The sequence below is a fragment of the Marmota marmota genome, unplaced genomic scaffold (genome assembly GCF_001458135.2).
Source record: "Marmota marmota marmota unplaced genomic scaffold, marMar, whole genome shotgun sequence".
In the NCBI taxonomy this organism is placed as follows: Eukaryota; Metazoa; Chordata; class Mammalia; order Rodentia; family Sciuridae; genus Marmota; species Marmota marmota.
In genome coordinates this window covers 5,588,213-5,603,617 of record NW_025999982.1, presented here as the reverse complement: position 1 = coordinate 5,603,617, position 15,405 = coordinate 5,588,213, and the positions used below count along the sequence as shown (strand labels likewise).

The 15,405-nt window shown below is 51.4% G+C and overlaps 2 protein-coding genes across 2 annotated transcripts in view; one reads left to right on the top strand and one right to left on the bottom strand.

The window, feature by feature from the left end:
• The first annotated feature begins 861 nt into the window (after positions 1–861).
• On the top strand, positions 862–14,630 carry Ccdc167 (coiled-coil domain containing 167). The gene is made up of 4 exons (XM_015487673.2): positions 862–966; positions 12,573–12,667; positions 12,889–12,941; positions 14,310–14,630. Exons 1-4 carry the CDS (start codon positions 925–927, stop codon positions 14,411–14,413), a joined length of 294 nt encoding a protein of 97 aa, XP_015343159.1. The 5' UTR covers positions 862–924; the 3' UTR covers positions 14,414–14,630.
• Positions 8,586–15,405, bottom strand: part of Cmtr1 (cap methyltransferase 1) — a 55,504-nt gene continuing 48,684 nt past the window's right edge. Inside the window, exon 20 of the mRNA XM_048805230.1 lies at positions 8,586–8,597. The gene's annotated coding sequence lies outside the window, so the exon portion shown is untranslated. The remainder of the gene's footprint in view (positions 8,598–15,405) is intronic.

Genomic DNA, 15,405 nt, shown 5'->3' with positions numbered 1-15,405 from the left:
TTTTTTTTTCTTTATTTTTATGTGGTGCTGAGGATGGAACCCAGTGCCTCAAGCATGCTAGGTGAGCACACCACCACTCGAGCCACATCCCCAGACCCTGGGCCTTAATTTGAGTGGAAGAGGGAAAGGTTGGCCTAAAACTGGGTAGGGTTGTAGCTCAAGGATGAGGGGTACAGGAGATGGGGTTAGAAACAGCGGCTCTCAGCCTGGCGCAGTGGCCATGCCTGTAATCCCAGCAACCTGGGTGGCTGAGGTAGGAGGACTGCAAGTTGGAGACCAGCCTGGGCAACCTAGCTGTGATCCTGTCTCAAAATAAAAAATAAAAAGGGGGAGCAGGGAACCGTAACCCACACCTGTAATCCCAGCGCTCGGGAAGCTGAGGCAGGAAGATCGTGAGTTCAAAGCCAGCCTCAGCAAAAATGAGGCACTAAGCAACTCAGTGAGATCCTGTCTCTAAATAGAATACCAAAAAAAGGAGCTGGGGACGTGGCTCAGTGGTTGTGTGCCCCTGAGTTCAATCCCGGGTACTCCCAAAATAAATAAATAAATAAATAAGATTTTTAAAAGGTGGTATGTAGCTTATGTACCAGGAGGTAAAGCGCCCCTGGTTCAATCTCTAATACCAAAGAAAAAAAATTTAAAAAGCTCTCAGTGATGTAAAGCGGCTTTCACCCAGTGACCGGCCACTGCCCCTCCCTAGGCCTTATCCGCTCCCTATCCCTAAATTGAAGTTTCAAACGGGACGCTGCCCCTCAAAAACATGGCTGCGCCAAGGGTGACGCGCCCCTCAACAAGATGGCGACCGCAGTAGCCCCACCTCCCGCTGCCCCGGTGACCAATGAAAGAGAAGCACGCGGACGTACGCATGCGCGGTGCACCCGAGCGGGCGTGTCCAGTGATGAGTGGGGGATCCCTGCAAGCAACATGACTAAAAAGAAGCGGGAGAATCTGGGCGTCGCTCTCGAGGTGAGGGGAGAAGTGAGGGTTGGGGCAACATCGTTAGTTGCCTTCTCCTGGCTGCAGGGGAATGGGTCGGTCTGGTGGCAAGGTTAGAGTGGGCCAAAGGGAGGAAGCGAGGGCAGCGCAGGTTTGGGAGAGGGATGAGAGGGCCCGACGCAGTCTGGAGGTGAGGGGACCCAGAGGTAAGGGGGCACGCCGCGGGCACCTTAGGAAGGCCCGGGGACGGGGACGGGGACCTCCAGAGGGCAAGAGATCTGGAAGTGAAGGGACCCCAGAGTAGGTGGGGACAGAAACGAGGGGACTTAAAGGGGAAGGACATGGGATTAAGGAGGACCCGAGGAAGACGTGTAAGTGAAGAGGAACCCAAAGGGACAGTTGACGCCACAGGCGGGAGGGCCTGTAGTTGAGGGGAACCCCCAAGGGCTAGGACCCAAACAAGAGCTGTCAGTGTATTATTAATGGCTTAAATATCGCCTGAGGTGGGAGAACTTTCCGCCAGAGTACCAAAGCCTGGAGCTTGGAGAGTGTTTGGGAGTTTGTCAAGAGAATTCTAGAAGTGGTGACGTTATCCAAAGTCTTCAAAATGGATTGATCGCATGTGGGAAGAAAACCAGCTAATGCCTAGAGCACCTACTGTTTGCTGCTTTCGCCCCTGTGAGAGTCGTGCAGATGAAGTTTCAGGTGGAACCCGGATGTAGAGGTGATGGAGCCAAGAATCAAGCACGAGTGGTCTTTGAGAAAGTGCAACAGGCTGCTGTAACAGGTTTCACCTGGAACTTCATCTGTACACTCTCACAGGCATGTAGTGAGGATTCATGGAGAATGCAAGAGAAATCCCAAAACTTAGTGGCTTCAGGAACAAGAAAGTCTGTCATTTTCTCTAACAGGCTGGAGCAGGGGTCAGCAGACCTGGTCTGGAAAGTATCAGACAGAAAATATTTAGGCTTTGCAGACTATATGGTCTCTGGGGTCACTACAGTTGATCCTTATTATTCACAGATTGCATATTTGCCTACTGACTAAATATATTCATAGCCTGTATTCGTAGCCCCCAAATCAATACTCTTTTGCATCATTCACAAGCAAATAAAAGAGGAAAAAAATGTTTGAGTCTCCTGAGAGATCCACATTTCCAGTTAAGGTTAAAAAAAAAAAAAAAAAGAACATTCTGCCTTTGTTTGCATTACTGTACTACACACAAATGTCCTTTCTCTTGGTGTATTTAGTGTTGTGTTTTTTGTATTTTTGTGCTTTTTATTGGTGATTTAGCTGTTTCAGATGACCCCCAATGCTAGAGTGCTGCCTGGTGTTTGAAGGTTGTGTGTGCCTTCTGGTGCAAAATGGGCTTGTTAGATAAACTTTTTTTTCAAATGTGTTGTAACTCTGCATTGTAAGGTGCTGTTGGTCATGAGTACAATGTTAATGAATCAACTATATATTGAATACGATGTATTTAAACAGAAACATATAAGTCAAGTTTTGTGTGAATCAGTTGATAAAAACATTGTGGCCAGAGGCTTGCAGGAACCTGGTTCAGTATTTGCTAATTCAATTTAATTTAATTTTTAAATATATAGTTTTGCAGTGCTGGGGATTGAACCCAGGAGCACTCTACCACTGAGTTACATCCCCATCCTTTTTAATTTATTTTTTATTTTTAGTTGTTGAAAGACCTTTATTATTTTTATTTATTTATATGTGGTGCTGAGAATCGTACCCAGTGCCTCACACATGCCAGGCAAGTGCACTACCGCTGGCTTCAAAGTTGCCATCCTCCTGCCTTGGCCCCCCTGAGCTGGGATTATAGGCATGTATCACCGTGCTTGACTTACTTTTGTTGTTGTTGTTTGGACAGTACTTGAAGTTGAACCCAGACCTTCATACATGCTAGACAAGTGCTCCACCACTGAGCCCATCCCAGCCCTTGGTGGTATTTTATAGAAAATAACTACTACGAATAAGAAGTAGTACCTGTCATAACACAAAAGCAGCCACAGGCTATTTGTAAGTGAGCAAGTATAGCATTATGCCAGTAAAACTTTTTTCCCTCCAACAAAAACAGGAAGTAGACAGTCTTTGGCTCTCAGCATCATTTGTCCACCCACAGTCTAAAGAAGGTGGTGGTCTGCCATCTCCCTGAGTCTTGTTATCATCTTATCAATGAAACCAGGGCACACTCCATTGATGTTTCCACTGCCAGGGAAAGAGAAAGTAGAAGAAGCACCCACTGTCTTAAGGATCCTGGGCCTGAACTCTGCATTTTCCATTGGCAGGAACCAAGATTTGTGGCCTTACTTGTCTGTAATGGAGGCTTAGAAATGTGCTCACCAGCCAGGGGGCCATGTGCCCAGCTATAGCTCCATTACTGTGAAAGGAGGAGATAGTGTGTTTTAGCAGACAGGCTGCACTGCAGTCGGCACCTCACCTCATGGTGTGATTTGAGGATTAAATGAGACAATATGTGTAAAGTGCTTGGCATGTGCCTGGCACAGGGTGGGTAATTGATAAATAGCAGCTCTTTCTTATTCTCACCCTTTGCAGTTCTTTTGCATCCTTTTACCGTGGCTGGGTCAACCCCTGTTTGGGGTTTAGTTTCCTCATCTATAACAAAAGATTTGCATTTCACCAGGAGTTATAAATTAATTATGTCCAAATAAAGATCATGATGTCTGGTTTGGCTTTTGAGTTTTGAGTTTTGACACAAGTGTTTTGATAGGTCATTTATTCTAGGGCCTTTTACTGAGGCAGATTCACTCTTCTTTTTGTTACCCTCTGTGTCTCAATATACACACAATTTATATAGATATTTCAAAATAGGCATATATAGATAGATAGATAGATAGATAGATATATCAAGATCTACATAAATATGCAGGTATTTGTCATACTGGTATCTCAGTCACTTTTTGCTTGGATAGTCAAGAGTTTGAAAATTGTAACTCTGTGCCTTGGAAAAAGCCCAGCATCTGGCCGCCTCCCATCCTTGCTCCTCGGTTGCCCCCAGCGGGTCTGAGCATTGAATGTGCATCGATGCTCAGTAGCAGTAGATATTGTCCTCTTATTAAAAGTCCTGTGCTTGGAGCCAATGAAGTGGTGATTTAATAAAAAATGTTTGTTAATCTGACGAGTGCAATAAAACCCCCACAAGTGAGTGATCTCAGCACCTGCAAACAGTCGCCACTTGTTGTAATGAAGCAATTATCAAGCAGGCAGCTTCACCCTCAGGGCGGGCGCAGGCCAGCTGTACTGGGCAGTCACCTCCTAGGACAACCAAGGCACCTTCTAGCCTCCGTCACTCGTGGTTCCTTGTGAGGTCTTTTTATCTGACTCATTTGCCACTTTGTGAGATCTCAGAGTTGGGGGTGGGGAACTGGCTGTGAGTTTTAGCTTCTGAGAGTTTATTCTGAATAACGAGAAAATTATAGTTCAAATGAGAAATTGCCAGCCTGGTACTGATTTTAATGTGTGGGAGGAGAGAAAGGTTTCTTATCAGTCTAAACTTACAGGAAGATTTTGGCTGATGTCAAACTTATTTATGTTTTTCAGTCTCTGATAGTAATGAGCTATTACTTGGTCATCGTACTTTTCTTTTGCAGCCAGACTGTTCAACCTAGTTTCATTGAACAATTGATCTTAACAGATGTATGATGTCTTGGCTAACATTTTAAAGGGGATCATTTGATCGGATCTGATCCCTATTACAGAAATCTGGAAGACTTTTGGCTACAAATTACAGAAAATTGACCTTAATAACTTAAGCAAATAGGAGTCTACTGTTTTTTTTTCCCCCCATAGAAATATGTGGATAGGTGGCTACTGACATTGGTTCAAAAGCTCAGTTATGTCAGAGGTAGTATTTCTTCATTCCCTTAGCTATTTCTTCATGGTCATAAAATAGCTGCCACGGCTCCAGTCATGTTCAACTTTAAGTCAGGAAGGAGAAAGGAATAGCAACACTATTTGTCCCTTTTATTGGCAAAATATAAGCTCTCCTAGGATTCTCCCAAATGATTTCTGGAATATATCATCATGACCAGTCCCAATGACAGTGAGGCTGGGAAAGTATCTGTTGCACTTTTCCAACTTCTGTAGTAGAGATGAGCAAAGGAGTGGGGTTGGGAGTCCCTGCTGGACTGGCCAACTAACAGTATCTTCTGTAAGAAATAAAAGTTAGTGGAGCCTTTAACTTTCTACCAGGAGGAAAGAAGTTTGACACTGTGATGATTTGTTTGATGCCCTCTCCTGCTCTAAGCTCCATGAGGGCAGGCAGGGGCAGAAGCAGTGTCAGTGAAGATGGTCTCAGCTGTTCTGGGACAGCAGAGCACAAGGCAGTGTTATAGAAGCAGCTTAGTGGACCATCAGTAAATATTTGCTGAATTGGTTTGAGTGATAGGAGGAGGCACTTGAACCTGCCACCCTGACATCTGGGCTTAGCAGAGTGGTTCAGTGGGCAGAGGTTAGGAGGCCGCCACAGAGCCCGCAGTTAGAGCCACCTTCCTGGGGAGCCACCAGCCAGTAGCTGGGGGAGAGGCTCTTGCAGCATGCCAAGAATGTTCAGGGCCCACTGACCACTAAATGAGCCTCACCTGCTGCCAGGCAAAAGCGACAGGTCGCCATTGGGCAGGTGATTTCTCTCAGCAGCCTGCGTCTGGCTCCGCTCCACTTGACGGGGGTCAGGAGACTAAAACCTCATTACCTAACGCGGCTGGATGTCAGCATGTGTGGAGTGGCTGTTTGCCAGCATCTTAATTAATGAATTCATAAGGCGCGGGGTGGATGCCAGCTCTTGAAAAGTGCTTTGAGCCTTCAGTGATGAAGAAGCTTTTGCTAATTTATCAAAAATATATATTGGGGGAGAGAAGAGAAAACAAACCCCAAACACCATTTTGGCTCAGGGACAGCTGAAGGCTTGAGGCTAGGACTGACCCGAGGCTCCTTTCCAAGGCCGCTCAGCCTCCATCTCAGCACCCCAGCCTCAGAGCTCTGGTGGACGGCAGCAGGGCCCCTCGCCTTCGTGCCCTGGGGTCGCGTGAGTGTCCAGAAAAGCAGCAAGCCCTTTGGCTCACCCTCTTCTTCCTGAAAATGGATCCTTGATTAAAATCTGGGGCAGCTCGCTGTCTTCACCTGCTCACCTGGGAGAGAAGCTGCTTCTGGGGCCTCTTGACTGGGAAGCCATGGGTTTGTTTTCTGTCCTCAAAGAGCCCTGCGAGCCTCCTTCACAGAAAAGCATCCCTTAAGTGTGCTGGGGGAGTTGGCTTTTTGGGGTTTATGGCTGGTCACCTGGAAAATTGAGGCCTGTGACCCTCATATGACTGGGCTGTGTGGCCTAGAGGCCCTGGATGGAAAGCCCCGGGGCTCCTGCCAGGGACCATCTGGGCAGGTCCTCTGGCTCCTTTACTCATCATAATAAACATCCTGGGGCCTCCTGACGTGGGAAGAGGACTGAGTTCTAGAAACTCAGTCCCTCGGCTGCCAGGCTGGAGGTGAAACAGCTGATGCCTTCTCCAGGCTGTGGCTTCAGGAGGGGAAGGCTTGTGCCCAGTTAGCCCAACTCCTCCTCCTTGAAACTGGATCTTTTGTGTGGGTTTTAGGGCTTGAATGGACAGTTGGGTGATTTGAGGGCAGATGCCTGGGGTGTCTGTGAAGTGGGGAGTCAGCACAGCACATGAGGGGGTCCTGGCCCCTGTATCGCAAAGCACCTGGATTCCAGTGAGGCCCTTCCCTCACAGCGCGTCCTTTGTGTGGACTGAGACCAAGCAAGGCCCTGCCCAAGGTTGTTCAGGGTGGAGGAGCTGCTGAAGCCAGGTCAGCATGCTCAGATGGCCTTCAGCTGAGGCATGGAGTGACCATTCCCAGAACCCTTTGCTTTGGATGTTTCCATGAGATGTTGGAGAGACGGCTTGAAGAGCCCCAGCTTGAGAACAGAGAAACCCAAATTCAGACCCCAGTCCTTCCACTTCCCAGATACATGGTGAATTGCTGCCGGTCTGTGCTGGGAGCTTGTTCCTTGTACAGTGGGCGCAGCCTCTTCCTTGCAGGGTGGACGCAAACATGGGATAACATCCATGTAGCTGCCCACAGATTGCCTGGCACTAGGAGTTGCCCAGAGTCCGTATTTCTCTGCTTTCTAGTTATGGGGTGATGGTTAAGGGCACAGACTTGGGCCATTTTGCTTCCCCATTTACTGCCTATGGGACCCCCCCCCCCCCACGAGTTACTTCATTCCCATCATCTCTGCATTGCAGATACGAAGACTTTACCCCTCGTTCTGCCTTAAGCCAAATGTGACTTAATACGAGCAAGCACCTGGAGCAGCAGGTGGCGTCTGGGACATGCTACAGAAGCATCGTGGCTCCTGTTGTGGTGGAGGGTTAGTTTTGCATGGACTCTTGGTTTCCAGAAACCACTGTGACTCATGCTGTATCATCCAAACATGTGAGACTGCTTGACCTGAGCTTGGCTCAGGTGTCTGGCACCAGGCCCCTTATTAGAAGATCTCACTGTCTGCCAAGACCTGGCCAGGCAGATGCAGGGTATGCCCATGGCCACTGCCTGAGCCTGGAGGCAGACCTGATCCCAGCATCCAGTGTCACCCACTGGTCAGAGATCTCAGGAACAAGACTCAACAAAACCGGAAGCCACTTTCTAAGACAGAAAGCACAATGAGTTGTATGGCCCAAAGTTGAGCCCCGAGAGTGCCTCTGCCTTTTCCTTGGACAGTGGTTCATTAGGGATTTGGCAGAGGGCCATCTAAATGCTCTGTGGGAGCACCATTCAGAGCCCCGCTCACCCTCAGTAGGAAAATGGGGCAAATGACAGCCTGGGACTTGTGCTGACTCCTGCTTGTGGGCAGAATAAAAGCTGCAGGTAACCCCTCCCTGCAGCAGTACCTGGAGCTGGCGCCCCGCAGGGCCTGACCTGACCGGTGTGCTCAGGCAGTTATCTGTGCAGCAGAGCAAGGTCCCTACCTCCAAAGAGGCCTCATTTGGGCTTTGATTCCTGGAGGCTCCACACTCCTGAAAAGATGCCTCATGGGGATTTCAGAGGAATTTTACAGTTTCTCTTAACACAGTGGTTTTATGGTGTATAGGACCCCAGGGAGACTTCCTAGAGCTCTGGGAGTGAGGTGATATTCCCCAAGTCTGTGCAGCAGAGGGGATTGTATTTTCCTGGCCTGGGGCTGCTGCACTGCCAGCTGAGGCACGGAGCAAATGGCCCGGGCTGCGCAGGCAGGGCTCTCGGGGAGGCTGCAGGAAGCCCTTTTCCCTGGTGACTGGAGGGAGGAAATCTTCCCCTGGCACCTGCCTGTAGGAGTGAAGGCCCAGCTTGGCTGGGGCCCTGTCCGCAGCACCCCTCAGGCCACTGCAGCCCCCACCAGCAGAGGGGCTCTTCTGCAGGGAGCCTCCCTCCTCTGTGGAGGCTCCTCGGCCTCACACTGAGCCCCAGGTTTCAATTCCTGAGTCAAATCCATGCTTGGGTGTGGAAAGGCAGCCATGCTCACCCTGCTGCGCCCGCCTCTCCTGGAGCTTTTCTGTTGAAGTGCAGACTTACTGAGTCCCCAGCCACAGGGCCCTCCCCAGAAACTTAAGGGTGCTTCTCCACCCCACCCCACTCCTGCTGTCTACCTCTTTCCCTCCCTTTCTCTTCCTTCTCCCCATGCTTCCCCCCTTGGCTGACTCTCCAGCAGGTCCTGCAGGCAGGAGTTAGCCACTGCTGGTCTCTAGGTCAAGAACAGCGCTCCTGTCAGGACACTCTGCACGTGCCCACCCACCTGTCTCACTGCCACCAAACGGCTTGCACAGGACCTGCCAAGTCCTTAGTCCATGAGGTGCCAAGGGGCACCATTTGCTAACTTAGAAGGAACTCTTGCCACCACCTTGATTTCCTGGGGTCCCTGTGCCAACCTGCAGACTACAGCTCTGCTCTACCTGCTGGCTTGGTGCAGGACTTGGACATGGTGCCCCGCCCCCCTTTGTAATAACTGACCTTGGTTTTCTGAGTGTAAACGTAACCCAGATGCTTCTTAGTGTTATTGTCCTCACTGTGAGTGAGGTGCCCGCCTTCACTGTTTCCATTTTGTCGGTGACAGTCATGATCTCCACTGCTGCCCCTTCGAGCTCCAGGCAAGTCCCAGGCACAGATCTTCCTGCCACTGTCCAGCCTGCCAGGCAGGAGTCCTGGGGGCTTCATGGCCTTCACCATGTAACCTTCCCTTCCCACTGGAGTTTGTCTAATATATCTTCTTACTATGGTTTCTGGGCTCACGTGTCTGCTGTTTAGCTGACTGCTAGGTCCCTAGAGCCAATGATGTGAGTGAACCCCAAGTCTGGCTGCCAGGCTTCTCCTGCCATTCCCTGGGTCCTCCGATGCTCAGCCCTCTGCTGAGTATGTTCTGCCTGGACAGCTGCCCTAGCTCCAGAGCCCAGCCCAACTCCATCCCCAGGCAGAACACAGAGATTCCCAGCATGCTGGGGGCTGGCCAGTGAAGGTGCTGCTGTCCCCATGGTACACCCTCTAGGTTTCTTGCTGTGAAGCCCTTGGTAGACTCTGAGAAGTAGTCACATCTGAGCCAGAGGGCCTCCCTGCCTCTGCTGCTGCCAGCAACCCAGGAGGAGTCCTCTCCTCATGCTGCACTTCACGCCTTCTCTTACTCTTGCCACCGGTTAACTTGGTTTTTATTCCCCAAAGATCTGGTGAAAACCACTCTCTGCTAAGAGCAAACATGTACTGCAGCCCTCCGTGCAAGGCTGTGCTGTGACACCGCGCTGCATCACGTTGTCCTCACACTCTGGGATGCGAAGTATGATGATCTTATTTTTACGAGTCAACCAAGCTACGGAACTAGGGAACTCACCAGTCACACAGAAATTAATGACTGCCAAAACACTGGTCACAGCCACGAGTCCTACTAGTACACTTAACTTGGAACCATGATTCCAAGCTTCTGGGCACTTGGGCTCCCAACTGCTGCCCAGCTCTGACCTTTACACTTCTAGAATACCCCTGACATTCTTGTCCTTTCTCTGGTTCTAACCCCCTTGTTTGGAGTCCTGGCCATCATGTTCTGTGTTGCCTGTAGTCTGTGACGTGCATGATTCACAGGTGTGTAGTTGAGAGGTGACGGTCCTCTCCCACCTTTTGGACCCTTCTTTCTTGGTCAGTCTGTAGCCACCATTCCCGATTGTGGTCACAACCAAAAATATCCTGATGCCCTCATCCTGCCCCCTATGCAGCCAGGTCCCCCAGAGTCTCTTTCCCCATTATTACGGCTGCTGAGAGCTGGCTTCTGTTCCACAGTGCTGCAGCGGGGTTGGTTGCCAGCTTTCTGAGCCAGGCCCAGAGATGGAGACCCAGCAGGGTCACCTTCTAAGGATGTGCCTGTGGCCTGCTGAAGAGTCTCTGACAGTCAGCCTTGCCTCCCTCAGCCCACATCAGGCAGCTGGGTTGTGAAGAAGGGGATCTCACTATTTAGAAGGAAATCAGAGAGAGCTGTCAGCAGGACATAAATATTCATAGAGGGAGGTTAGAACTTGAGTCCCTAAACCTTGATTTGTGTTTGCCCGCTTAAGCCTCATTAAAAAGTGGCAAATGAAAGTGGAGATATTCAGTGGAACTGCAAATAAATTGGGCTTGTTCAGATAAAGGCCCCCAACTGCCAGCTTCTCAGGCCCTGTCCAGAGCATAATGACAGATTGGCTTGGCTACTTAGGGTTTGCCAACCTCAATTTTAAGATTTTGCCTAGCATGAATTCCTAGCCTTGTTCTGGGACAATTAGCACTTGTTTGGGCACCTGGTAGCCTTCCAGAGGTGTTTAGGGATGGAAAGTCCCAATCTGCTCCTTCCCTATAACGACTTACAAACCAGGTCCTGGCTAAAGAGGGCACAGGAAGGGCTCTAACCTGGAACTGAGACTGCCTGGGCAGTCTGCAAAGCTTCATAGTGAGGGGGTTATGTGCACATGTGGTTGTCCCCTGAACCTGGGCCCTGTGTCGGGGTGAACTGCTTCGTGGCCTGAAGCATTGACATCAGCTGTTGCTCTTTGAGCCTGACTCCCAAGCCTTGTTCCTTTCCCTGCTGTGCGGCTCTAGGAAGGCCTCTGGCCCCGTCTCCTAGCTGGGGTTGTTCCCAGGACAGTCCTCCCTTTGGGTGCCCATTAGCTGAGAAACAGCACAATTAGCCAGGCAGTTAACTCGAGGTTCTGCAGTTGCTCCCTCTCACAGGGCCCTGCTTAACTGGGCTGAAGTTGGCAGTGCTGGGGGCTACAGGGAAGGTAGTGGGTGGTGCATCATTTGGACCAGGCCTCAAGACAGGGAAAGTGTCTGAGAAGGGTGCTGGCCAGGGAGGGCACAGAGGTCCACAGATTTCAACTCAGATGTCCTGACACCCAGTCCCCGAATGCCTGCCTGAGACTCAAGGGCTCTGACAAGCTACCTGGGAGGCAGGATTCTTTCTTGCAGGAGGCAACTCCAAAAAGGAATGGTGCACAGAGCTGGCTGAGACTGATAAGAAGGGAGGCCCCACTCCGACTCCTCAGAAAAGTCATTTCCTTTGGGGAGCCAGGTTCTCCCATTTGTGAAATAGAGGTCGTGCTTGCTATCTCTCCTGGGGATGTGGTGAGAATGAGCAAAGTCAGAGATGGGAAATGGAATACGGTGGGACTCTAAGCACTGTGCAGCCAGCTGCTCTGCAGGACACAGCCCCAGAAGCCAAGCCACCAAAATCTAGGCTCTCGCTAGCAGGGCTGGTGTGGAAGCAGAGCAGGCCCAGGCCTAGAAAGGCAGCCGATGAGACTGAGCAAAAGACTGGAGTCAAGAGATGGATGGGGGCAGGGGCTTGCTGTCAGTGCGTGATCCTGAGCCCAGGCTTGCACAACCTGCTGGTAGTTCACGGAACATTTTTTCCACAACTCAAATATTTTCCCAAGAACACACCTCTGGAACCATAATCAAAACAAATGGAAAAGGATATCTTTGGCAACTGGCCTTTCAGGAGCTTAGCTGTTTTGCCACACAAGTTACAGCTACCTCGATGATGGGCACTGTTTTTGCACGAGAACCAAGTCAGAAATAGAAGTGGTTTTGAGTAACTTTTTTTCCCCCTGCTAATTTTTATTGATTCCTGTAGGAAATGTCTGTTCTTACAGCTTGGACTAAGATCTGAAGACAAGCCTGTCGATGAGGAAAACCTCTGTGTTGTGGCCCCGGGTACTGAACCACCTGCCCGAGGAGCACCTGGAGCCTCGAGCCTTGTGTTGCAGGCCTGCCCTTGCCGGGCTCTGGCTCCTGCTCTCTGGGCCTTAGATGGGGAGATAGAGCTGACCACGGGGCTGCTCCTCTCTCCCCCCAACCCGTGCTTAGTCCAGTGGGTGAGGACAGCTGTGAGACCCTCATAGCACCCACTGCCCTGTTTTCAGGGGGACTCGGGCTGGAGCCCAGAGCTGAAGCATGCAGTGGTGGAGGACAGCAAAGACACTCTGGGGCACCGGTGCCTGGGTGCCCTGCCCAGTGGAAGTGAACATGGCCTGGGACAGGGTGGATTTGAGACTTGCCTGATCCCAGGGCATTATAGCTGCAGAGCTCTGCAACCTCTCTCCATTTGCCTTATGTTTCAGATTGATGGGCTGGAGGAAAAGTTGTCCCAGTGTCGGAGAGACCTGGAGGCTGTGGACTGCAGGCTCCACAGGGCAGAGCTGAGCCCAGAGGACAGGTAACGTTCCTGACCAGCCACCCCCTCCCCTCCCTGCCCTTGTGTCTGTCCTGAGTCCCCAAAGTGAACTAAGCTTAAGGCAGAGGGTTTGGGTCCTTAGCTTCTGAGGTCAACTCCTGAGACCTGGGCACTGGTCCCCTTTGTTCACACTGTCCTGTTTGCTGGCTGCCCCCAGGTGGCTAGAGGAAAAGGGCTTGAGCCATGAAATTCCTTCCCCACAGGAGGTCTCTGGAGAAGGAGAAAAACAGCCTAATGAGCAGAGCCTCCAACTACGGTAAGAGAGTTCCCTTCAGATGCCCACCTTGACCTCCAGGACCCAGAGTTTGGAGGGGCCAGGCAGCCCAGGGAATCTAACTAGGTGGCTGGGCACAAGGTGGTCCTTTGAGAGGGAGCCAGCCCCAGGAGGCTGAAGGAACCTGCCTTGTGGGAGGAGAGCTGGTCTATTCTTTGTTACAAGGGAAGAAGGATGACCTAGGGCTCTGTCTTCCCTCTGGGATGAAGGGGTGTGGCTGTAGCCAGGTCCCCTCCCTCCCCTCCCCTACTGCCACCACAACTCCCCTCCTGGCCAGGAACATCCTGCATTTGGAGTAGGGCTGACAGATACCCCCCCACACCCTAGCCCCCCCCCACCCCACCACACACACACAAACTTGAGTGCAGGAAGGGCTCCTGTGGGTAGAGCAATACTGCCACCTTCTGGGCACTGGGGGACAGGGCCAGGTAGAGTACAGGCGGGGCAAGCAGCTGGAGTGTGGCTGGCTGATAGCCTCAGCTTCCTGAGAGTTGGAGGAAAAAGATCTGTAGCAGGTTCTTCAGTTTGTCCCCTCTTGGTTCTCCCCTGGGGGACCAGGCCTGGCCAGGGAACAATACAGAAAGAACAATCTGACCCGACACAGTTGGGCTGGGGTACCCTGGGCTCAGTCTAGCCCACCCAGAGCCCCCTGTGAGTCCCTCCCTCCCTTGCACATGATGGGTGGGGCCTCAGTTCCCCTCCAGCTTAGCAGTTTTCACAGCAGTTTTCACCTCAGCATCGCCACTTAGTTTAGCCTTCATGGTGTACCAACCACCTGCATGTCACTTGGAGGGACCCATATGGGTGTAACCACGGGTGTGGCTACAGAACAGCAGGACTGGCTTCCTCTAGAATGGAGGATGGCTGCCTCCTGTCAGCAACCCTAGATTCTGCTGAGCTGGGCCCCCAGCAAAAGGCAGGATCTCAAGAAACAAATGTGGCCCTGCCTGGCCACTCCAGTATCTGGCTCAAGATGCTGTCCAACTCCACTGAGTTTCTGGTTGGCTGGATGAGACTCCTGGAAGGACGAGCACTGTAGAGCCCACTGAGAGGTGAGGACTCACCTGATGTTACACTGTATCCTAGCTTGGCTCTCAGGTGTGGCTTCTTTGGTGACCCCTCACATCCCATCCTCAACCTGGTTGAGCAGCCTTGTTATTAGGACTTTTAGGCCAAAATCTGTACCTAAAATGTTATGAAGATCTGGGCAGATCAAGGACAGGTCATGTTTAAGCGTAAGAGACAGGAGGGACACAACTTCAGTGGTGTGTGTATCCATTTTGGAAAGGGAGAAAGAACACTTATGGCCTCCATTCCCTGTCCCATACCAACTACCCCTTTATCTCCCAGAGAAGGAACTAAAATTGCTTCGGCAAGAGAACCGGAAGAACATGCTGCTCTCGGTGGCCATCTTCATCCTCCTGGCCCTGGTCTATGCCCACTGGACCACGTGAGTCTGCAATGCCCCACAGCCACTGCAGGCTTCCCCTCGGCTCCTTAATTGGGACCAAGCAGGCCCTTCAAGTCTCAAGAGGACTACAGTGCCGGGGTGCTTCCCCCACCTAGGCCTTGGAGTAAGGCCTCCTGACGTGTCCTCCCCCCACCCCCGCCTGCTGCCCCCCCACCCCTACCCCCGAGTCAAGGGAGAGGCAATAAAGAACATCAGGCTGCTCCTGTCTGCTGAGTAAATGTCACGGTCCGACTGTAGCTGAGGGGCAGCAGGAGAGTCACTCAGGAATCAAGGAAGGAGAGACATTCAAAAGTTCATGGTGTAGAATTCAGAAGGGAGAGGTAAAGGGGTAGTTGGGAAGGTGGGCAGACATTGTGCCACCTGCTGCCCACTATCAAACATTACCTGCCCTCCAGCCAGTGCCAGCACCTCCAATTATGGCAGAAAAATGCAGCCTGTGCAGTGAAGGGTGATTTGGACTTGAAGTGGTGGGAGGTCCCGGAGGAATGTGGAGGAATGCGAAGTTAATCCATCCTCAGGAGGCAGGCAGGACTGGGAGGCTCAGAGAGCAAGTGTGCAGCAAGAGCCATGATAAAGACAAGATTCATGGTGACAGTGGCAGTAAGAGGTGGTGGGGGTCAACCATACCCCTAACTCCACTCCCACAGTGAGGCCAGGAAGAAAGAGGGTGGGTGCTGCAGCCAGCAGAGGGAGACAGGCTGGGAGCACTAAGGTGAACTCCCTGTGTCACAGTGGGACCCCCAGATTAGGGTAAAGGAGCCCAGGAAAGTATAGGCATTAGGGGGATCCAGTATCCATGTGACAAAGGAGTGGGATGCCATCAGTTTCTGCATACCCTCTACCCTAAAGCAGGAGTGCAGCCCCCACTGGGGTGGGGGGGAGCCTGGCCACCTGGGGAGGAAGGCTGGCCAGGGTCGGTGAGTCCATTTCTCTCTCCCTCTCAATCCTTGGTCTAGTGACACTAATTGGTCTGAC